This window comes from Natator depressus, chromosome 5, assembly GCF_965152275.1.
Source record: "Natator depressus isolate rNatDep1 chromosome 5, rNatDep2.hap1, whole genome shotgun sequence".
In the NCBI taxonomy this organism is placed as follows: Eukaryota; Metazoa; Chordata; order Testudines; family Cheloniidae; genus Natator; species Natator depressus.
This window is the reverse complement of record NC_134238.1, coordinates 22,841,494-22,865,057: the sequence shown is the minus strand read 5'-3', so window position 1 is coordinate 22,865,057 and position 23,564 is coordinate 22,841,494. Positions and strand designations below refer to the sequence as shown.

The following is a 23,564-nucleotide window of genomic DNA, read 5'->3' as shown; positions in this document are numbered from 1 at the left end:
GCTTCTGCAGCCAACATCAGGAAATCCTGTCTCCCAGGGCCTAATGCTCAATGAAATAATTAGCATCAATCAGAATAATAAGTAGACAGCAGCTCAGCAGGGAATAAAAAATACACAGGAATCTCATGGGGATAGAAAAGGTCCTGTAAAGGATGATCACAAGGGGGTCAGACAAGATAGTGAGCACCAAATTATTACTTTTGACCTTTCCTTACAGAGATAGGAAAGTGAGAGTTCATGAGTTCAGAAGATGGGGCAGACAAATCAGCAAAGGATTGTAAAATAATGTTTCTAGGTGCTTATTAACCCACACACCTTCTGGGTTTGGTGTTCTGTCCCATCTAGTGGCACCGAGACCACTTAGCGAGAGCTAAATGAATCTGCTCTACAGCCTTAGCTAGCAGCCAGTTGGCTTTTAGCTCATGCACTAGAGACTCCTGCACAAAGGCCTCAGCTTCGATTCCGGCTGATGACGACCATTACAAGTGGGGGATTGTCCAGGATTTCAACTGGGAAGTCTCTGAAGCTCGGGACATGCTTCCTCAGCTAGGGGAAGTATGAAACCCACACACCTTCTGGGTGTGGTGTTCTGTCCCATCTAGTGGCACCGAGACCACTTAGAGAGATAAAATGAGCCTGCTCTACAGTGTTAGCTAACAGGGAGCTGGCTTTTAGCTCATGCAGTAGCAGTTCCTGCACTAAGCTCCAGAGGTCCAGGTTCAACCCTGCCCACGAGCAGGGTCTCTTGACATTACACTTAGGACTGGCAAGGTAGTGAATTCTGTGGAGTTGCATTAGGCACCCCAGGTTTGATATGACCCATGGTTTTTTTTAGAGCACACATTGCATGGACAGGAAACTTCAGCATACACAGATTTGCTAAATGAAGCAGCAGCCTATCTGGTGGTGAGAGCACAGTATTAAGCGTCAGGCAACCTGGGTTCCCTTCCCCATTGTGCACCGAGACCAAGTCATTTAATGAAAGAGGGATAATACACAACAGCAGGCCTATTTCATTAATTCAGTTGTGAAGCACTTTGTGGTCCTGGAATGGAAGGTAGAGTACAAAATGTTATTACAGATTTGATGTGAGTCATAGAGATTCTTGAGGGCTAGCTAAGCAAACGACCTTTAAAGGGGATGTGAAAAATAGGAGGAAGTCAAAGGTTCCGTTTGATTTAATTTGGGAGTGGGGCACCTAAAAAGTCTGTTAAGGAATTAGGTAATGTGAATGAGGGTATTTTTTTAAAAAAACAAACAGTTTGATTCAGTGTAGCCAGCATGATTTCAGGACCTAACTTGTTGAAAGTTAAGCACATTATTATCATGCCAGATAATTTGGCTGAAACATTACATTTGTATACTTTGGATACAATAATTAGGAAAATTTGCCTTGGATATTACATTTGTCTACTTAGCATACAAGAGAATGTCTGACAGAATTCAGTATTGAAGGTTAAATTCCATGTTGGTTGGAAAATATAGGTTAAAGGAAAGGAAAGTTCAAGCTGGAATGAGATTGCAGGAAAATAACATAAAAATCACTGTTAAGACCCCAGCTTTTGATCTGTGTAATGAAATGGCCGACTTACAAAATAAGGTTTCCAATTTTGCAATTTATACTAAACACAATTTCAGCAAATCTGTAGTCAGATATAAAAGGATTTAGAGCCTATAAATATCTAGAATAAGTAGCTAACAAGTATAGTCCAGAACAGATAATTATGGGACAATAAGTCTGAAAGCAAAGAGCCACAAGAGGAAATATATATTTAATGTGCAGGTGCTGTATCTCATTGACCAGAGACGCAGATTGAGTTATTATACAAAGAGCCCTTAACTCAATGGACAGCCGCAAAAGAGGGATGCTCTTGAGGTGAAACAAAACCATTTAGAGGGATAGGTTTTAATATGATTTTAAAATTTGTTTCAAAAGGGTTTTAACTCCTTGAATCCCACATGATGGCTCTCACTCATCTTTCATTTGAAATGACTGTGTTATTATCATAGACATATATGAAATTGCTAATTATCAAGCATACTGCACTTCCTTCCTTTGTTGACTTTCCTGTAGGAAGGGATTGGGTTACTGGGTTCTGTTTCAGACTCAGCCTCTGGACTGGCACCTTGCAGTCCTGCCCTAGTAAGAGGTAACATGACAGCCACCATACTGAGGGGCCCACACATTGAGGACTGAGCCAGGTCGCTACAGCTTGAATTAAAGAGCCAAGTTCTCATGCAGAGAGCTGTAACAGACTCCCACCCTCTGGGGATGGTCACAGAGAGGGAGGCATAACCTACAATGACCAACGGGTTGCTGCAGCACAAAGGTGCTTGCCCCAGAAGCAAGACAAGGATTGGATTGTTACACTGAGTCATAATTCTTGCCCTGCTTACCCATTGCTGCATGGTGGAAATAAAGTGTACAAGGAGAAGTGTACAAGAAGAATGACTTCTTCTTCTTCTTTCGTATGGCTTGGGTAGGTAGCAACAACTATAAATTTATATCTAAATTTGATAGCCAACACATTGCCACAGCAGTGAGGTGGTGAATGTCCTTCAGGCCCCCAGCAAAAGAACAAAGGGGACATTCAGATATGATGTGCTCTATTATTTGTGCCTGGTGACCACAGTCATATACAGGTGTTTGCCTCATTTTCCATTTAAAGAGGGTTTGTCCACATCTCCCATGAGATGTCCTGTTGCGAGTCAATCTGCACCAGTCTTTCCAACATAAATCAAAACACAGTGGGTCCTCAACAGGATCAACTATGAGCTTTCTGGTTTGAGCGATCAAAGTGTTCTATGTGACTCTCCATTGAGCCTCAGTATCAAAGTTGAGTGTACAGATCTTGATATGGTTCCATAGAGGGTTGCAGGAGGAAGAAGGAGGATCCTGGGAACTACAGGCCGGTCAGCCTCACCTCAGTCCCTGGAAAAATCATGGAGCAGGTCCTCAAAGAATCAATCCTGAAGCACTTACATGAGAGGAAAGTGATCAGGAACAGTCAGCATGGCTTCACCAAGGGAAGGTCATGCCTGACTAATCTAATCGCCTTTTATGATGAGATTACTGGTTCTGTGGATGAAGGGAAAGCAGTGGATGTATTGTTTCTTGACTTTAGCAAAGCTTTTGACACGGTCTCCCACAGTATTCTTGTCAGCAAGTTAAAGAAGTATGGGCTGGATGAATGCACTATAAGGTGGGTAGAAAGCTGGCTAGATTGTCGGGCTCAACGGGTAGTGATAAATGGCTCCATGTCTAGTTGGCAGCCGGTGTCAAGTGGAGTGCCCCAGGGGTCGGTCCTGGGGCCGGTTTTGTTCAATATCTTCATAAATGATCTGGAGGATGGTGTGGATTGCACTCTCAGCAAATTTGCAGATGATACTAAACTGGGAGGAGTGGTAGATACGCTGGAGGGGAGGGATAGGATACAGAAGGACCTAGACAAATTGGAGGATTGGGCCAAAAGAAATCTGATGAGGTTCAATAAGGATAAGTGCAGGGTCCTGCACTTAGGATGGAAGAATCCAATGCACCGCTACAGACTAGGGACCGAATGGCTAGGCAGCAGTTCTGCGGAAAAGGACCTAGGGGTGACAGTGGACGAGAAGCTGGATATGAGTCAACAGTGTGCCCTTGTTGCCAAGAAGGCCAAAGGCATTTTGGGATGTATAAGTAGGGGCATAGCCAGCAGATCGAGGGATGTGATCGTTCCCCTCTATTCGACACTGGTGAGGCCTCATCTGGAGTACTGTGTCCAGTTTTGGGCCCCACACTACAAGAAGGATGTGGATAAATTGGAGAGAGTCCAGCGAAGGGCAACAAAAATGATTAGGGGTCTAGAGCACATGACTTATGAGGAGAGGCTGAGGGAGCTGGGATTGTTTAGTCTGCAGAAGAGAAGAATGAGGGGGGATTTGATAGCTGCTTTCAACTACCTGAAAGGGGGTTCCAAAGAGGATGGCTCTAGACTGTTCTCAATGGTAGCAGATGACAGAACGAGGAGTAATGGTCTCAAGTTGCAATGGGGGAGGTTTAGATTGGATATTAGGAAAAACTTTTTCACTAAGAGGGTGGTGAAACACTGGAATGCGTTACCTAGGGAGGTGGTAGAATCTCCTTCCTTAGAGGTTTTTAAGGTCAGGCTTGACAAAGCCCTGGCTGGGATGATTTAACTGGGAATTGGTCCTGCTTCGAGCAGGGGGTTGGACTAGATGACCTTCTGGGGTCCCTTCCAACCCTGATATTCTATGATTCTATGATTCTATGATTTTAATCTCATCTTTGGTGGGTTCTGCAGGTCATGGAGCAGTGGGATCCTCATATTTGCATTGACATGATTAAGAAAGCGAGATGTCTGAGCAGCTCTTCTAATCTGTGGAGGCTGTATGTGCGATAGGACTGGGAGCCAGTCAACTGGAGTAGATTTGAATGTCACCGACATTCGCATAACATTATTGAGTTGAGTGTCAAGGAGTTGAGTATGACTGCTGTGAGACCACACTGGTGCACAATATTCAGCTGCAGACTATACCAAGGCAATTGTTGTGGTTTGTACGGTCCGTGGATGGAGCCCCATGATGTTCCAGACAATTTTCTGATAAGAGTGACACGGGTGTTCTCAAGGTGCTGTTGAAAGTTCAAACTCCAGTCCCGTGTAACACCGTGTAACATGATACTTTGGATTAGCTTCGAGGCTGACACTCTTACCACAGAACTGCACATCAAGTTTGGTATTAGCCATTTTATTGTTCAGATGGAAAGCAGTTACCATGGGGTTTTTTGGATTAGACCTAAGTTTCCAGCTTTGGAAATAATCAGCCATTGTGCTAAGATCTCAGGTTAGGGTGCAGCTGATGGTATGGAGGCTAGTATGCTGAACAGCTAGGGCAATATCATCCACATACATTAATTTCCTTGACTCTGTCGCTGGTATATCCACAGTGTATAGATTAAAAAGTATTGGGGCCATGACAGAGTCCTGCGGGATGCCCGAGTTAAGAATTCTTGGTCTACCGATCTGGCCATTAAGATGTACCTTAAAGCAGCAGTCCCCAGTCATTGCCGCCAAGAGGCGGATCGTTTGTCGGAAGTGAATGACATGGGAGACCTTAAGGAGGAAGCCCTGTCTCCAGACAGTGTCATATGCCAAGGACAGATCAAAAAGGGCGATTCCTGTCTTTAACTTATATTGGAATCCTGCCTGCAAGACAACAACCTTCACGTGGTGCTTCCAATAAGCACTGGTGTTTTTTGTGCTCTGTGTTTCGGCAAATCCACCAACATACCAGTGTCGTCAGTTAACCACTGGATGTTGTTTTACCGACCTCCCAGTGACCGTAGCAACAATTATACTTATCTCTCCCTTTATGCAAGCTCAACTGCGCTGATTAGTGCATTGGGGGGAGGCTGACTCCTCCCACTTCTGCCTGCCCACTCCATCTCACACTGGCTGTTCTCCCCCGCCCCAGGCTGGCTCTTGCCATGTAGATAGCCCCCACAGGGGAGTAAACAGGTTTTTTACACCCCATGCAGGAGTGCAAATGGTCTAATAATAATACCTTGGGCAAGTTGCTTAGGCCTACATTTTCTAGGCTGCACAGTATTTTGGGGGCCCAAAAGCTGAGGTACCCAAAGTTACTGGACGTGTTCACAAAGGTAGGGCTACATGACTTGCCCAAAGACAAACATTTTAAAAGGAGAGCAAAGAGGACATGAGGAATTATATAACAGTCAGCTTGATTTTGATACCTGGAAAGATACCAGAACAATTTATTAAACAATCAGTTTGTAGGCTCCTAGAGAATAAAAAGGATATAAGGAATAGCCAACATGGATTTATCAAAAACAAGTTATGCCAAACCAATGTAATTTCCTTCTTTGACAGGGTTACTAGCCTAGTGGATGGGGGAAGCATTAGACATGATCTATCTTGATATTAATAAGGCTTTTGACACAGTACCATATGACATACTTCCAAGCAAACTAGGAAAATGTGATCTAGATGAAATTACTATGAAGTGGGCACACAACTTGTTGAAAGACCATACTCAAAGAGTAGTTATCAATGGTTCACTGTCAAACTGGGAGGGCATATCTAACAGGGTCCCACATGGGTCAGTCCTGGGTCCTGTACTAATCAATATTTTCATTAATGACTTGGATGATGGAGTGGAAAGTATGTTTATAAAATTTGTAGATGACACCAAGCTGGGAGGGGGTTGCTAGCACTTTGGAGGACAGCATTAGAATTCAAAGTGACCTTCACAAATTGGAGAATTGGTCTTATTTCAACAAGATGAAATTCAGTAAAGACAAATGCAAAGTACCACACATAGAAAGGAAATAATCAAATGCACAACTACAAAAATAGGGAATAACTGTCTAGATGGCAGTACAGCTGAAGATGTGATGCAGTTGTGAAAAAGGCTAATATTCTGGGATGTATTAACAGGAGTGTCATATGTATAACATGGAAGGTAACTGTCTTGCTCTGCTTGTCACTGCTGAGGCCTCAACTGGAGTACTGTGTCCATCACTTTAGAAAAAATGTGGACAAATCAGAGAGAAGTCCAGAAGAAATCAACAAAAATGCTAAAAGGTTTAGAAAACCTGACTTGTGAGGAAAGGTGGGGGGCGGGGGGAATGGGCATGCCTAGTCTTGAAAAAAGAAAACTGAGTGGGGTATTTGATAGTCTTCAAATATGTTAAGAGCTATTATAAAGAGGATAGTGATCAACTGTTCTCCACGTCCACTGAAGGTGGGATGAGAAGTAGTGGGCTTAATTTAGAAGTGAGGGAGATTGAGTTTAGACATTAGGAAAACTGAATTATAAGGGTAGTTAAGTTCTGGAATAGGCTTTCAGGGGAGTTTGTGGAACCTATCACAGGAGGTTTTTCAGAACAGCTTGGACAAACACCTGCAGAGATAGTCTCGGTTTACTTGGTCCTGCCTCAGTGCAGGGGGCTGCACTTGATGACTTTGTGGTCCCTTCCAGCCCTACATTTCTATGGTTCTATAGTGAGTCACAGAGTTTGAAATAGAACTCAGGAGTCCTGACTCCCAGTCCCCCCCCCCGCCCACCCCGTCCCCCCCTTCCCCCCACTCTAGACATTTCACTGCCATTCTTTCTTACAGTATGCTTTACAACCAGTAATCATATCAGGTCCTTGAAAATAAAACAGTCAACTTAACCACGTCATACCTCTGTTTACCTATGTGTACAATGGGAAAACATAGACTTCTCACAGGGGTGAGGGGACCTAGTAAAGTTTGTCAAGTGCTTTGAGATGGTTAGATAAAAGGTCCTAGATAAATGTAAGCTATTGCTTTTAGTGTTATTATGGGGAAAATACGAGTCTAGTGGCTGAACCTAGCAGAGCTGTTCCTTTAATTTGCATGTCAAAAAGCATTCAGCCTGAGAATCCAGGGAGCAGAACACTACTTCTACCACTAACATCGCCCTGTAAATGAATGTGTTCATTGGCATGCATGCTTGTTTATTTAGGTGTGTGATGGGCTTCCGTTGTTATTTGGACCAAAAGTGACTCTCATCCATTCCAAGGACTGTTTGTGTGCTGTTTTGTAGACATCTCCTAGACATACAGGGCACCAAAGGGAATAACATTCATCCAACTGTTTTCCTCAGAGGATGGTGTGAGAAAAAGAAATATTCATATTATGTGACCTCATAGACTTGGGATAAAGACTAAATGCCTTCACAATGTGAGGGGAGTTAGGGTTCAATGCAAGTAAGAGGGGTTATGACATTGCAGACTTTCACATTGGTTTCCTTTTTGGGAGGCGCAAGGTTATTCCTCTTCCTGTAGGACATACTGGACAACAAGAGAAAGATCTTCCGTGGCAATTTGCAACCTATTCCACACAGCAAGTGGGGGACTCAACGCTACAGGAAAAGAAATAGATCTCCACATAACAATAAGGAGCATCAGAAAGGATGAAAGAGATGGTGCCGTTTGTCCACACCAGGAATCTTCTTACCCACCACCTATGTGCTACAAATTCCTTCAAAGCAGTCCCCCAGCCACCACATAGGATCTACAGACCATACCCCCAGATCACCATTAATTGTTAGTTCGCGTCAGCAACATCTAGGCTTTTACCCTGCACACAAAACCAGTGACTTGACCCTTCACATTTCAATGGCCGACCAAGGTCAAGAGACCACAGCCTACTGTAATAAGGAGTGCAAGCAGAGACTGACCTTTATTTCTTGGCTCCCATAATAAACAAGTCAGTGTTATAAAAAGGCTAGTATCTCTGTCACATGACAGGGATCAGTAGCCACACTATTTTTTTTAAAAGGCATCAAATGCAAATTTAAAAAAATAACCAAGGACAGTAGCCATGAGCAATGCAGCCAGTCACTAAGAAGCACACATAGAAATGGAGTGGGGAGTTTTTTTAAAAAGATCTCCAACTCATCCAGGTATGCCAATTTTCTTGGCAGAAAGATTCTTATTCTGGAGAATAAATCTGGGATTTTCAGGATTGAGGACCCCTAGACTCTCTTGCCACTGTTCTCCTATGCTAGAGACTCCACTCCCACCCAGCCAGTCACTCAGCTACATCCCAACATCCTTCTGCTGGCCATTTCCCCTCGTCTCCAAATTCTCCTCCTTCTGGCCTGGGCTGCTTGCACTAGGAGAGGTGGGAGGAGAATTGGGTGGGTTCACTGCCCCGCTTCACACATACATACTTCACAGCACAACTGTGTTTACAATCAGCATTTGCTGAATTTCAAGACCAATTATTCCATATTCAGATAAATACTGGCAGTGTGGATTGAGCACATCCTGAGCCCGTGAATTTTGTCTACCCAAGAGCCAGACAGCATGAGATAATTGGGGGGGGGATAGAACTCATCTTCAGTTCTCACAGAGCTGGAATTGTATTCAGGAGTGCAATTTCTTGCTGAGTGTTTGGGAAAGTCATCTGAGCAACAGGCACTCATAGGAAAAGGACACAGGACAAAAGAAAGAAAGCAACAGACTGTCTGTAGCAAGCAGCTCATGAAACCTGCAGGATGGGGGTTAATTTTAAAACCAGTATTGAAAAATAAATGCATTTCTCACTCGTCTTTTCACTCCCCTCACAGTCCTATGGCACCACGTAACATTGCCCTGTTTTGTCCTTCATAAAAGCGATTCCCCATCACAACAGGAAAATATTGAGAAACTGTCAGAGTAAGAGATGGTACGTAATAAATGCTGTATTCAGAACCTGTCCTGATTGTGAAACAGATTATATGATTATGGTGGATTTGAGAGAGTTTAAACAGGCAAATTTGCTTTCTACTTCAACTAGCCCCGATTAAGGTGGTTTAGTTTTCTTGGTGACTGCACACAACCCCAGGTTTATCACTATCAACTCAAGTGTAGAAAGTTACTTACATCATGAGGTCAGATAAGGTTCATGCTATTTTTGGATAGAGGCAGGAATCAGAGTGCAGAACCATTCAGTGATTTCATTAGGAAAATAAAGATTTACAGAGAATTTACCAACATATGGGCAAGGATTGGGAAAGTACAGTTACATGCCTAGTGCCAAATGTGCATTGGACTTGAGGAGTTTTAGTACAAGCAGCAATTCCACAAGCAGAAATCATGTTTATGACCCTACTCATAAGCCTTTAAAACCACTTGTTCGTGTTGGACACTGTGTAGGATTCTGGCAGAGGACTGACAGTAGAATAAACTTTAACGGTTAATAAAAACAGAGCAAGAACAAGATAGAACTTATATATACCTTGTGGCAATTATTATTCAGAAATCGGTTACTTCAAACAACCATCTCAAACGGCATCTATTTGTACCGACAGCTACAAATAATTAATCAACAGTTAAGAGTTGGAGGAAGGGGTACGTAGCCCTTAGTTTCCATTCAGATTACTTTCCAAAACTAACAGAACCCACTAAACTCCTCCTGAAATGAATGGACATGACATAAAAAACAAGCCACGTATTTTAGGATTTCGTTCTAAATTCAAAAGGCCCAATTTAGGTCCCATTTCAGTTCATAGAAAGTCTGCCATTAGCTTGTCTCAGAGTTATGTCAGACCTGTAGCTAGTATCTGATGACGTTTAGGACTGGTGTTTGATGTCAGATGACTCTAGAACTACATCTGCACTAGGAGCTATGGACAGGAGTCCCAGCTCGCATACGCGTACTCAAACTAGTCAATAAGAACTAGCACTAATATAAATAGTTGTGTAGCCACAGTAACACAGGGAGCGGTGGCATGGCTTAGCCATGCTGGTTACAAATCTACCTGAATGCCAGGGTGCGTACTCTGCAAGGCTAAGCCATGCCACTGCTCCCTGTGCTACGTTACTGTTCAGATGTTACTGTTTAGCTCTTATGGAATTAGCATGAGTTTGTGAGCTGGGCATCACACCCCTAGCTCGTGGTGTAGACACAGCCTAAAAAAGAGTTGATTCACCCCATCCTTAATCAATAGCATTCATGTTTTTAAGTCTATGCACAGTTCACAGTATGTTTTCCTCTTTTATGATCGGTTGGTGGATGCTCATTTGCTTAGCTCTTCAGAATGAACAGTAAAACAAATAACCATATGATTGGTGCAAACAAAAAACAGCTGAGATCGATGGTTCTCCTGTCATATTACAATCATCCTATTTGTTACAGTGTACACCTCACTGAGACAGTACAAATTGAGCATGCTGAGACTGCACTTGACTGCAGTGCAGGAAATGCTCGGGTTCAGGGTTTTTTAAGATCTATCTGGATCTTTTTTTAAAAGAGAGTATTATTCTTATGTATAAACAGTGACAGTTTTCTTGGCTCTAACAAGACATGTTCCAAACGGAAAGCAAAGGAAAACATCCACATAACTGAAGACTCAGAGCATGCACAAGACACTAAGAGTCCCAAGTGCCCAATTTGACTTGCGTACATTGCAGACTACTGATGAAAAACAAAATGATGTGCATGCATCCCAGTGTATTCAAGACAGGATGGGCTCAGATGAAGATGCCAACTGCTTTTGTTATACTTTCTCTTTTAGAAAGCGAGAAAATAAACTGTCCTCTCATTCATGTCTACTTCTGCATCATGCTTCCATTTTAGAATAAAATAAATATTTAAGTCTTATTGGATAAAGATGCCCAATAAACAAGCCTGTATAGTGCTTATACTGTTCTGTTTCTCCAACTGTTTATGCACAGTGGAAACACTTTTGCACGAGAAAAGCAGAGTTGTTACTCAAAATAAGACAGGGAGAGCTGTGCTGGATAAAGAAATGTGCCAGAGTATATTGAGAAGCAACGCTGTGTCACATAAAGTTGTAAAGATAAGGTTGCCACCTTTCCCTAGGGAGAAGCTAGAAGCAAAAAGATGTTACCTGAAAGATGATTCACCACAGCCTTGGCTATTTGCAGACCCTGAAACACAACTTGCTGGTAATGAAAAATAGGACTGTTAGGTGTGCAGTGAAGCCTACTGTCTGGGACCGTGGGCATGGAGGGTGGGGTGAGGGGAAGGTCTACGGCCTACTGTCTGCACTTGCCAGCATGAAATCAGTGGGGTTGTGACTAGGGGTAAATCTTCACTGCAGAGTTTACCAAAGTCTGGGTACTCAGGCACAGGTACCCAGGTTTCCAGAGCCACAATCAACTCATTCATGTGTATCGCATCCACGCTCATGCAGCAGTTAGCCAAGTTAGGGTCTAGGATTTCTGGGTATCCCCAGGTTTTTAGTGCTTCACTGACTTGAACCACTCTAGGAATTGTGGCATGTGTATTGTGGGAGAACTTGTCTGTCCTTCCCACACCCATGTGGGCATGTTCTTAGCCTGCCAGTATAGTAAACTAAAGCACTTCCAGCTCTGCACATACCTCACTGCTGTCCATGACCTCCATTCCAACCCACACCGAGATATAGATCCAGCAGAGGTTAGTGAACTGTTTCTGCTTTTGTCTGCTCTCTTATTGCAGCAGGATGCAGACAGAGGGCATGGGGCACAGGAGGATATTTCAGAAGCAGCCTGTGACTCTCAGAACGTGGCAACAGGTCTCAGAGAGAAAGTCATGAGGGGTGGATGCTGACATGTCAGAACGGACACCACTAATGCATGCCGCATTCACTATAGATTCCCCACATGCAGACTGGCACTTGTGATGCAGGACAACTAGTACAGGCTGGTGGAATCACATCCCAGAGAGCTGGGGTGACCAGAAGTGGCTCAAGAAATTCCACATGAGGAATTAGACCTTCATGGAGTTGTGAGAGTAGCTTGCGCAGACCCTCCAGCACCAGGGTACACATACAAGGGAGGCTATACCAGTCCAGAAGTGGATTTCTATTGCCATCTGGAAGCTGGCTACCCCAGACTGCTACAGGTTGGTGGCTAACCAGTCAACTGGCAGTGCAGGTTTGTGAGGAGATTACTGATGTGGTTTACCCACAGGTAGCGGGCATAGCTGATGTGCCTGAAATAGCTGGCTTTGAGAGAATGGGGTTCCCAAACTGCTCTGGCCATTGAGGGCATAAGGTGTGCTCATAGTTTGCCTGGCACAAGAAGCACAGGACTATGTCAGCTAGAAAGGATACTACTCCATCATGCAGGCCTGCCAGAGAGAGACCCATTTCTGAGCAGCAGTAATGGTTTCATGCAGTGTGCCTTGGCAATACTTTGAAATCCTGGACTAGGCAAGCTTTAGGATGGAGCTTGTGCTTCCAAGCTGAATACAAAAAGAAAACACTGATGTAACCCTTCTGCCAGGCCAAGTTGATAGCAGCAAGGGCCGGGTTCAGTACACAGGGGTTCCCTCTCATCAAAGCAAATACAAAACTGGCTCGAGCCCCCACCCAGTGACCTGGGAAAATCTTACACACCCCCTGGGCGCCTCGAAGAGGCAATACTTCCCCTCTCGCAAGCACGGAGTCTCGGTGTAGTAGAGAATCTTTAATAACATGAGGTAAACGACATCAGCATTAAATTGGGAAAACACCACAACTAGTGTTCATTAACCAAACCATGAGCAAAGACCCACCCCAGAAAATTGGGCCACACCCTTTCCCTCGGGTTCTTGAGTCCCAGAACCCAAATGTCTCTTGAGTCCAGCAATCCTCAAATCACCCAAAATCCAAAAAGTCCAGCCCCAGAGTTCAAAAGTTCATCTGCAGAGTGTTACTCCCCAGTCTGGCTAAAATGTGCCTGTGTGTGGGGGAAAGAGGTAAGGGGTACCTTACGTGTCCTGAAGCTGACTGCCCCACAGGGCTCTGCTCTGCTACGCTGTCTCCACCACGACCGGCTCCGCTCGGCACAGCTCGCTGTCTCACGAACAGCCCGGCTCAGCTCGCCGTCTCACGAACACACCGCTGTCTCACGAACGGCTCCGCTCCACCACGACCGGCTCCCTCTGCACAGCTCGCCGTCTCACGAACAGCTCGGCTCAGCTCGCCGTCTCACGATCACACCGCTGTCTCACGAACGGCTCCACTCGGCACAGCTCGCCGTCCCACGAACAGCTCTGCGTCTCGCGAACACACCGCTGTCCCACGAACAGCTCTGCTCAGCTAGCCGTCTCGCGAACAGCTCCGCTCTGCACAGCTCGCCGTCTCACGAACAGCACCACTGCACTCTAGATCTTCCGGCTCCCCACTACTTGACACAGTGCTCAGTGATTTCAGCTCTTAGTGATTTCAGCTCATAGTAGTGGGGGCCTTAGTGCTGGTGCACCATAAGGCCAAAGTGAATGCAGCACAGTACCTGTAGCAAGACTCTTAATAGACCCAACATTAGCTCTGACATTCCACAGTGGAGAGAGACAGAGGTGCAATTGGTGCTTCAGGCCCTCACAAAGGGGCCCACACCACCAGGTACTAATACCTGTCTCAAGTCTCTCTCCCTTCACAGAGTTTTGGAACCCATGTCCCTTGCCTAGCGAGTGCTACTCAGTTGATGGTGAGTCCCTCCATCATAACAAAAGGCCAAGTACAGTTCCAAGCACAGTTCCCATAATCAGGGTAATAACAATTTACTCTTCCCGCCCCAATAACAAAGACACTGGGGATCCCACAACAGCCAAAGTGACCATTTGGGCAGTTCTGGCCTCATTCTAGGCGGGGTGGGTGTGCCTATGCAAATTGAGATCAGCCCCTGAAGTTCTTTTCCACTACTTGCCACACCTCACCACCAGATGTCAGGGTGGAGCCCATCCTGACTCTGCTTACACTGAATTATACCCTCTTCCTCATGTCCAGCCACTAAACTTTTCTCTTATAACTGCACTTCCTTCCATGAACAGATGGTTCTACCACCCATCAAACTGGTCAATTCTACTTTTATTCATTACAGGAATGATTCTCACTGTAATTAGTAGCAGTTTTGCCACCGGCTTCACTGAGACCAGTATCAGGCCCAAAGTGTGAGAAGAGCAGAGCACCTAATCTTTTACTCCACTATAGTTTACAGTAGGACATACAGTGCAAACGTCTCCTTGCTTATACCACTACTGAACTGTTTATCTGCTACTGATCGGGTTCACAACATATCAAGCCACTATGTAAATCTCTGTGAAACACTCCCCATTGAAGTATTTCCATTGCAAGTTATCAAATCAGGCCATCCACAAAGGGTTTGTGAACAAAACAATGTCTCCCTGCTTCCTTACTGTTGAATTTAGTTTATTATTTTGGACTGTTGTTTATCCTTAATTGCTCAGGGAAACAACTGCACAAAGTTTCTAGAATCAAATAGTAACTGACAGCCTCTGCTGAACACCAGACCTCCTGATTCATCATTAAAGGGCTCAACGCAGATTCCACAGAAGACGTACAAAAAGCTACTTAGGCATAAATTGTCTAGTAAAGGTTACCCTACTGTTAAGAAGCAGAATAATTGGAATCATACGCTCTTCCTCTGTTGATAATTAACCTCACTGCATTTTAAATCAGTCTGGACACAGCATATTCCAGAAAGACATCATTAAAGAGTGCAAGATAAAAACTCACCCTCCTGCCCTCCAGCTGAGGTATACAGAATCAGTGCTGGAATTGCAACTGCACACCCATGGAGCACATTTTATGGTTTCAAAACAAGTTGGCTACACAGTTGTGCAGTTTTAATATTTTGGGGTTGTAAGGTTTTTTTGTCTCTTAGAAGTCGAGTTGTATTGTGGACTCCCCACCTTATACATTTGCCTGGTGTCTTACAAGCACATTTATAACTGAGGGTATGTCTACACTACGAAATTAGGTCAATCTTATAGAAGTCAATTTTATACAGTCAATTGCGTATGTCCACACTAAGCGCATTAAGTCGGCAGAGTGCGTCCACAGTACCATGGCTAGCATCGACTTTCGGAGTATTGCACTGTGGGTAGCTATCCCACAGTTCCCACAGTATCCACTGCCCATTGGAATTCTGGGTTGAGCTCCCAATGTCTGATGGGGCAAAAACATTGTCGCGGGTGGTTTGGGGTACATGTTGTCAGTCGCCCCTCCCTCCGTGAAAGCAATGGCAGACAATCATTTCGCGCCTTTTTTCTGTGCAGACGCCATACTGCTGTCAGCAGATGGTGCAGTAGGACTGCTAACCATCATCGTCATCCACCGCTTCTGCTGCAACTCTACTCTGCTGCTTTTGTCTCAATAGCGAATTTCTCCATGTTGTCTGTCATGTGCTCCGAGGGACTTGTGTTCTTCCTCAGGAAATGTGCGTGGTGCTAACCGTCGTCCTCCACCACTTCCGCTTCAACTCTGCTGTCCTGCTCTCCTGGTGCCATGAATCCACCTTGCAGGTCCTCTCGTCGTTCTGTATAAATATCTATTCTCGTGGCATCTGTCGTCATTCACTGCTTGTGTTGCAACTCTGCTATCCTGCAAATGCCATACCAGGGCAAGCATGGAGCCCACTCAGCTCACCGCTGCTGTTGTGAGCGTTGCAAACACCTTGCGCATTATCCTGCAGTGTGTGCAGAACTTGCAAAAGCAGGCGAGGAGGCGACGACAGCGCGATCATGATAGTGATGAGGACATGGACACAGATTTCTGTCAAAGCATGGGCCCTTGCAATCTGGACATCATGGTGGTAATGGGGCAGGTACATGCTGTGGAATGCCGATTCTGGGCCTGGGAAACAAGCACAGACTGGTGGGACCGCATAGTGTTGCAGGTCTGAGATGATTCCCAGTGGTTACGAAACTTTCGCATGCATAAGGGCACATTCATGGAACTTTGTGACTTGCTTTCCCCTGCCCTGAAGCGCAAGAATACCAAGATGAGAGCAGCCCTCACAGTTCACAAGCGCATGGCAATAGCCCTGTGGAAGCTTGCAATGCCAGACAGCTACCGGTCAGTCGGGAATCAATTTGGAGTGGGTAAATCTACTGTTGGGGCTGCTGTGATCCAAGTAGCCAGTGCAATCACTGAGCTGCTGCTATCAAGGGTAGTGATTATGGGAAATGTACAGGTCATAGTGGATGGCTTTCCTGCAGTGGGGTTCCCTAACTGTGGTGGGGCGATAGACGGAACCCATATCCCTATCTTGGCACCGGACCACCTTGGCTGCCAGTACATAAACCACGAGGGGTACTTTTCAATGGTGCTGCAAGCACTGGTGGATCACAAGGGACGTTTCACCGACATCAACGTGGGATAGCCGGGAAAGGTGCATGACGCTCGCATCTTCAGGAACTCTGGTTTGTTTGAACAGCTGCAGGAAGGAACTTACTTCCCAGACCAGAAAATTACCACTGGGGATGTTGAAATGCCTATAGTTATCCTTGGGGACCCAGCCTACCCCTTAATGCAATGGCTCATGAAGCCATACACAGGCACCCTGGACAGTAGTAAGGAGCAGTTCAACTATAGGCTGAGCAAGTACAGAATGGTGGTAGAATGTGCATTTGGACATTTAAAAGCTCGCTGGTGCAGTTTACTGACTAGGTTAGACCTCAGCGAAACCAATATTCCCATTGTTATTGCTGTTTGCTGTGTGCTCCACAATATCTGTGAGAGTAAGGGGGAGACGTTTCTGGTGGGATGGGAGGTTGAGGCAAACCGCCTGGTGGCCGATTACACGCAGCCAGACACCAGGGCGATTAGAAGAGCACAGCTGGGCGCCCTGCACATCAGAGCTTTGAAAACCAGTTTCATGACTGGCCAGGCTACGGTATGACAGTTCTGTTTGTTTCTCCTTGATGAAAATCCACCCCCTTGTTCCCTGTAAGCCAACCGACCTCCCCCCTTCAATCACCACTTTCAGAGGCAATAAAGTCATTATTGTTTCAAAATCATGCATTATTCATTCATCACACAAAAAGGGGGAAAACTTGCAAGGTAACCCGGGAGGGGTGGGTGAGGAGGGAAGCACAGGGTGGAGTGGTGGATGATGGGAGGAGGGAAGGACTAGGCCACACTACAGTTCAAAACTTACTGAATGCCAGCCTTCTGTTGCTTGGGCAATCCTCTGGGGTGGAGTGGCTGGGTGCCTGTAGCCACCTTCCCCCCCGCATTCTTGGGCATCTGGGTGAGGAGGATATGGAACTTGGGGAGGAGGGCAGGTGGTTATACAGGGGCTGCAGTGGCGATCTGTGCTCCTGCTGCCTTTCCTGCAACTCTACTAGATGCCTGAGCATGTCAGTTTGCTCCCCCATTAGACTCAGCATTGCATCCTGCCTCCTTTCATCGCGCTCCTCCCTCCTCTCATCGCATTCCTCCCTCCTCTCATTGCGTTCATTTAACGCTTTCCTGGTCTCTGCCATTGTTTGCCTCCATGCATTCTGCTGAGCTCTTTCAGTGCGGGAGGACTGCATGAGGTCTGAGAAAATTTCATCTCGAGTGCATTTTTTTCGCCTTCTAATCAGCGCTAGTCTCTGGGACGGAGATGATAGGGGGAGCATAGAAACATTTGCAGCTGTGGGAGGGAAAAAAAAGGGAGAGTAGTATTTAAAAAGATAAATTTTAGAGAACAAAGGGAAGACTATTTCACACTGAATCAAGCGATTCACATTATGTAGCACATGTGCTTTTGGTACAAGGTCACATTTTGCCTCTTATATTGAGTGCCTGCCGGTTTGGTGTGAGACATCACATATGCTCGGCTGGGCAACGGAATTCGGCTTGCAGGCAGCCATGGTAAGGCAAAGGGTTTCGGCTTCTTCAACCTTCATAACATGTGGGAATGGTTTCAAACAGCAGCGCCCTCCTTTCCTATACCAAGCAAAGCCCGTTGGGTTGGCCATTTAAAAGGAGGGGCTGCGGTTTTAGGGTGAATGTGCAGCACAACCCAACCCACCCACCCCCAATTCTCTGGGATGATCGCTTCGCCCCCCAACGCATCCGTAGTATCAGGGAAGATCCCTGTCAGCCAAACGCAAACAGCTCAACATGAACGGGCCTCCCCCAACCACGTGGCTGACAGCGGGGATGATTTCTTTTCAGCCAATGGTAAACAGCCCAGCAAGAACGGGCACCTCTGAATGTCCCCTTAAACAAATTTCCCATATTTGAACCAGGTGACCATGAATGGTATCACTCTCCTGAGGCTAACACAAAGAGATAAAGAACGGATGTTGCTTGAATGCCACCAAAGCCCGGGCCCTTTCGCTGCAATGCTTTGTTCTGCAATTATTCCAGACTACTTGCTACTAGCTTGGCATGGTAAAAATGTCCTACTATGGAGGACGGAATAAGGCTGACCTCCCCAGAAACCTTCTGCAAAGGCTTTTAGAGTACCTCCAGGAGAGCTTCATGGAGATGTCCCTGGAGGATTTCCGCTCCATCCCCAGACAAGTTAAGAGACTTTTCCAGGAGCTATACTGGTCGCAAATGCATCCCAAGTCTTCAGGGCAAATTAATCATTAAACATGCTTGCTTTTAAACCCTGTATTATATTTACAAAGGTACACTCACCAGAGGTGCCTTCTCCGGCTTCATGGTCCGGGAGCCCGCCTTGGGAGGGTTGGGAGGGTATTGGCTCCAGGGTGATGAACAGTTCCTGGCTGCCGGGGAGAAGGGATTCTCCGCTTGCCTGCTGTGCGCTATCCTCAACCTCCTCCTCCTCCTCATCTTCCCCATCAACAAAATCCTCATCCCTGTTGCATGAGACTCCCCCCTTGAAGGTGTCCATGGACAGTGGTGGGGTAGTGGTAGGGGCGCTCCCTAGAATTGCATGCAGCTCATCATAGAAGTGGCATGTACGGGGCTCTGACCTGGAGTGACCGTTTGCATCCTTTGTTTTTTGGTAGGCTTGCCTGAGCTCCTTAACTTTCATGCGGCACTGCTGTGTGTCCCTGTTGTAGCCTCTGTCCATCATGCCCTTGCCATTTCGTCTTTTGGAATGAAGTTCTGCCTGCATGGATTCTTCTCCCTATTCAGCGATCAGATCCAGTGTCTCCCATTTGGTCCATGCTGAAGCTCTTTTGCGATTCTGGGACTCCAAGATCACCTGTACTGATCAGCTTGCCACGCTGGCCAAACAGGAAATGAAATTCAAAAGTTCCCGGGGCTTTTCCCGTCTACCTGGCCAGTGCATCTGAGTTGAGAGTGCTGTCCAGAGTGGTCACAATGGAGCACTCTGGGATAGCTCCCGGAGGCCAATACCGTCGAATTGCATCCACACTACCCCAAATTCGACCCAGCGAGGTCGATTTTAGCACTCCTCCCCTCGCCAGGGAGGAGTACAGAAATCGATTTTAAGAGCCCTTTAAGTCTACAAAACAGGTTTGGTCGTACGGATGGGTGCAGGGTTAAATCGACCTAATGCTGCTAAATTCGCCCTAAACTCCTAGTATAGACCAGGGCTGATTTAATGCATTCTTAACTTCTCTGAAGCAGGTGTGGTCATGCCTCAGTTTCAACTCCACAGGTGATCTAGTCTCCCTCTTGTGGTAGGCAATTTAATTGTGGTAATTTAGTTCTTCACTTTCCCTTCTAGTAGAATAGGCTGCCCCTCCATCCAAACCAAAAAGTCATTCCTTTCTAGGGCAAATAAAAAGTTCCAACACACACAAAAATCAATCAGTCCTCCCCAGGCTCAACTGTCCATCACCCCAATTGATGCAAGATTGTCTCGCAGTCCTTCACCCATCCCCAGGCCACAACTTTTACCTCTTGACACAGCCAACCTGTTCTGTCACCCTCCTTCAGAGTCACAGGGTTCCATCTCCCCTTATCAGTAGTCAAGCCATTCTTCACTTCCCCAAGCCACTACTTGCCTCCAAGTTTTTCCAATTACATGCTAAGGTTTTGCACAGCCTCTAGGTCATGCCAAGGGAGTCCAGGTACTCCCTCTACTCTGAGGACCCTAAGCTGTCGGCAGTTAACTTCCCTGATTCACATTTCCAAGAGCCACTTCCTCTCAGGCTATTCTCAGGCTTCTTCACCTCAGTAACTCATGGGCTCCATTTTCAGCTCCCTCTAGGGAGCCACCAGCAGCTCTTCCTTATATCCATCCCTGACATGCCTTGCACCAAAATGCAGCTCCTGAAATCCAAGACCTGCCTTTTATCCTGCTTCTTTCTTCCCAACATGCCTTGCTCACAACCTAGCCACACAATCAGTCTGGAAATTACAGCTCCCAGAACTTTGTTCTTAAAGGAGCTGAGGGAACTAAGGCCCCAAACAGATGTGCTGGGGCACATCTGCCTTTAAAGGGCCAGCACATAACATTGCAAAAATCATGTATCAGGCAGGCCCCCACAAAAATGAGATTTTAAAAATAAGGTTACATGATGTTTTTATCTGTCTTCTGATTTCTATATGGTCTCCTTTGAGGGTGGGGAGAAGTTTGCAGTGCAAAACTCAACATAAATCTTTAAGATAAGGTCCAAATGCTGTGTGAAAAAAGGCACACTTTTTTTTCCCTTTTGAAATATTCCTTTCGGTGTATATTGTGATCTGAAAGTTGAAAGACAAACAATGCTAAAGATTATGTTCTCTCCTTGTTTTTTTTATTTTCATACACAAGCTAAGCATGATGGTGAAAGATTCCCTTAGGGCTCCAACAATAATGATACCACAGTCCTGTCATGTGGTCCAGTAGTGTGGTCTGGTGGACAGGGCACTAATGCAGGAGATTTCGGTTCTATGCCCTGATCTGCTGGGTGACATTGGGCAAGTCTCTTCATTCCTCTGTTTCTCCTGCCTAGCTAGATTGTAAACTCTTTGGGTAAGTGCCTAGCACAACTTAGCAACAATCTTAGTTGGGGACTCTAGGCATTAGAGTAACACAAATAAATAATAATAAAGAGTTATCCTTAAAAATAATCAGTGGTTCAATATTTTTCATAGTATAGTTTATTTTTTGTCACTCTCCTCCCCCGTACAAATGATGTGGGTACAGGAAAGAAGCACTGGATTCCAAAGAACTCAGTGGAGAAGGGCTGCCTATTCTAACTGTGTTCTGGGAATTACGTACATTTCTTATCTTGGAACTACAGGATATGGCAATAAATGCTATTAATCAGATATCTTTCTCACTTCATCTTTGTTAAGCGTAAAAACATTTTTTCACTATGACAATGCTAGTTACAAAACTGAACAATCAATAGAGTAAGTTTTATCGTTAAAAAAAAACAAGCTGTAATAATACCCTATAAAATTGCAAAGTACAATGCAATGTGGTTTTTTTAAATTAAATATAATTTTTATATGTATTGTGTACTTTCAGTACCATGGACCACTAACCAGACAATAGATGACAAGGCTGTGTCTCTGACTTGTTTTTATAGATATTTTACTTACAAAAAAATAAACTGTATATTCATCCAGGCAAGCCACATGCTGATTCCTCTGTATTTGTCAAAGTAACCACAATCAACTATCTTTATAACTGGAGTGGCGTGTCCTACAAATATTGGAATGGAACAGTCTCCTCAGAAAAATAAGGAATTGTAAAAACAGTGGGTCTCCTGTTTTTGAAATGAAATGAAAACCTTCATGTTTTAAAATATTTAACGCATGGAGAAAGCATATTCTCAGGTTGCCTCTTCTGGTGTTTTTCTGTTTTCCTTATTGCACTGCAGACAACCCCATGTTGTTATTTCCCTTTTTTCTTTTTTTCTTTTTTTTTTTTTGTAATCTTAAGTATAGTTTCTCTGTTCTGGACACATTCCAGCACAATGGGAACAAAATATTTTGTCATGTGCTATACATAGTAATTTCCTCTGAAATATCCTCTATTACTGGTAAAAGAAAGGAAATAAACCAGCTTTTTTCCCACTAGCAATTTGCTGCTCACATAAAAGCCTATGCTCCAAAAATCAGGCATAGGTAGCAGAGAGTACATTGGTACAGAAGACAGAGAATTTAACAAAAACAAAAACAAGCAAACAAAACAAAAAACAGCTGAATGATCAGTCTGAACTGTGTGTTCAGGTTCCAAGATCAAATCAACAAACGTGCATAGAGGCACCACCGTCCTCTCTGTCCCAAATGAAAGATAATTAGGGTAAATCTGAAGAATTTGGAGCTTTACAGCTGATGGAAATTCTTACAATATGACACCACCACTTTTTCCTATTTAAATGTTATATTTATTAAGCATTAATTTATAATCATTACTAATAAAAAGACACACCATCAAGTTGACTGAAGCCCGAAGTACAGATTGTGAGACAAGTTTTTAGGAATAGGAAATGTCATATCAAATCAAACCAGCGGCCCAGTATCCTGTCTCTGGCCCTGATTCAGGAAAACATCCATAGGCATGTCAACACATAAGTACATGCTTAAGTCCTATTTAGGTCACTGGGACTTAAGCACATGCTTAAAATCAGGCTTTCCTGAGTTGGGGCTTCTGACAACGGCCAGTACTGGATATTTCAGAGGAAGGTACAGGAGACCCCCATAGTGGACAATTAGAGAATAGCCAGCCAATATGGGACATTCCTTCTCCTAACCTCCATCACTTATCTCATCTAGAATAAAAAGTGTGTTGTTAAAATATCTCAGCTAAACATCCTAGCACATTTGAAAGGTCTAGTGTAGACAAGACATGCTGTCTTTAACACATGTTAAGCTGGTCGTGTTACAGCCTAATATCTGTTAAAGAATATGCTGCCATGTCTACACTACACTCTTCAAATGTTAGTTGGAATGTGTTCACTAGCACATTCTAACAACACATCTTTAAACTCCAGTCTAGAAAGGACTTATGTCCTTCAGCATGAGGGATGATATCCCTTATATATAGTTTTCCCTTTCTAATCTAACGGTGGATGTTCTCATTATCCAGCTAATCCTAAAATTAAAAAAATCCGTTTTTTTTTAAATTCCAAAAATAAAAACATTGATTGGTTGGGATATAAACATTCCTCTGAAGTGTTTTCAAACCTACAACTGAAGTATTTTGCCCGTGTCTAACATCTCAAGAGTAAAAATGATTAGAAATTCACTATAAACAAATGTGTAACTGACTAGTCTACTTCTAGAGAAAAATGAGGAAACAAACAAATGGTGAAGAGTACATTTAGGTTTTTGTTTAAATATTCATTGTAAGTTGTTGCCACATGATTAGGCTATTTTATTAAAATATGGAGACCAACTCTGTGCTGTGACTGGTTAGGAGG

The 23,564-nt window shown here is 44.6% G+C and overlaps 1 protein-coding gene and 1 long non-coding RNA gene across 2 annotated transcripts in view; both read right to left on the bottom strand.

Annotated features, from left to right (window-relative positions):
• LOC141987254 (uncharacterized) overlaps positions 1 to 18,939 on the bottom strand; it is an 85,645-nt gene extending 66,706 nt beyond the window's left edge. The window contains exons 1-2 of the mRNA XM_074952434.1: positions 18,907 to 18,939; positions 17,429 to 17,908 (exon numbers count right to left, since the gene is read on the bottom strand). Of these exons, the coding sequence (XP_074808535.1) occupies positions 17,429 to 17,894 (466 nt within the window). The 5' untranslated portion in view covers positions 17,895 to 17,908; positions 18,907 to 18,939. The remainder of the gene's footprint in view (positions 1 to 17,428; positions 17,909 to 18,906) is intronic.
• Positions 1 to 23,564, bottom strand: part of LOC141987256 (uncharacterized) — a 309,719-nt gene that overhangs the window by 271,189 nt on the left and 14,966 nt on the right. The gene's annotated exons all lie outside the window — the stretch shown is intronic.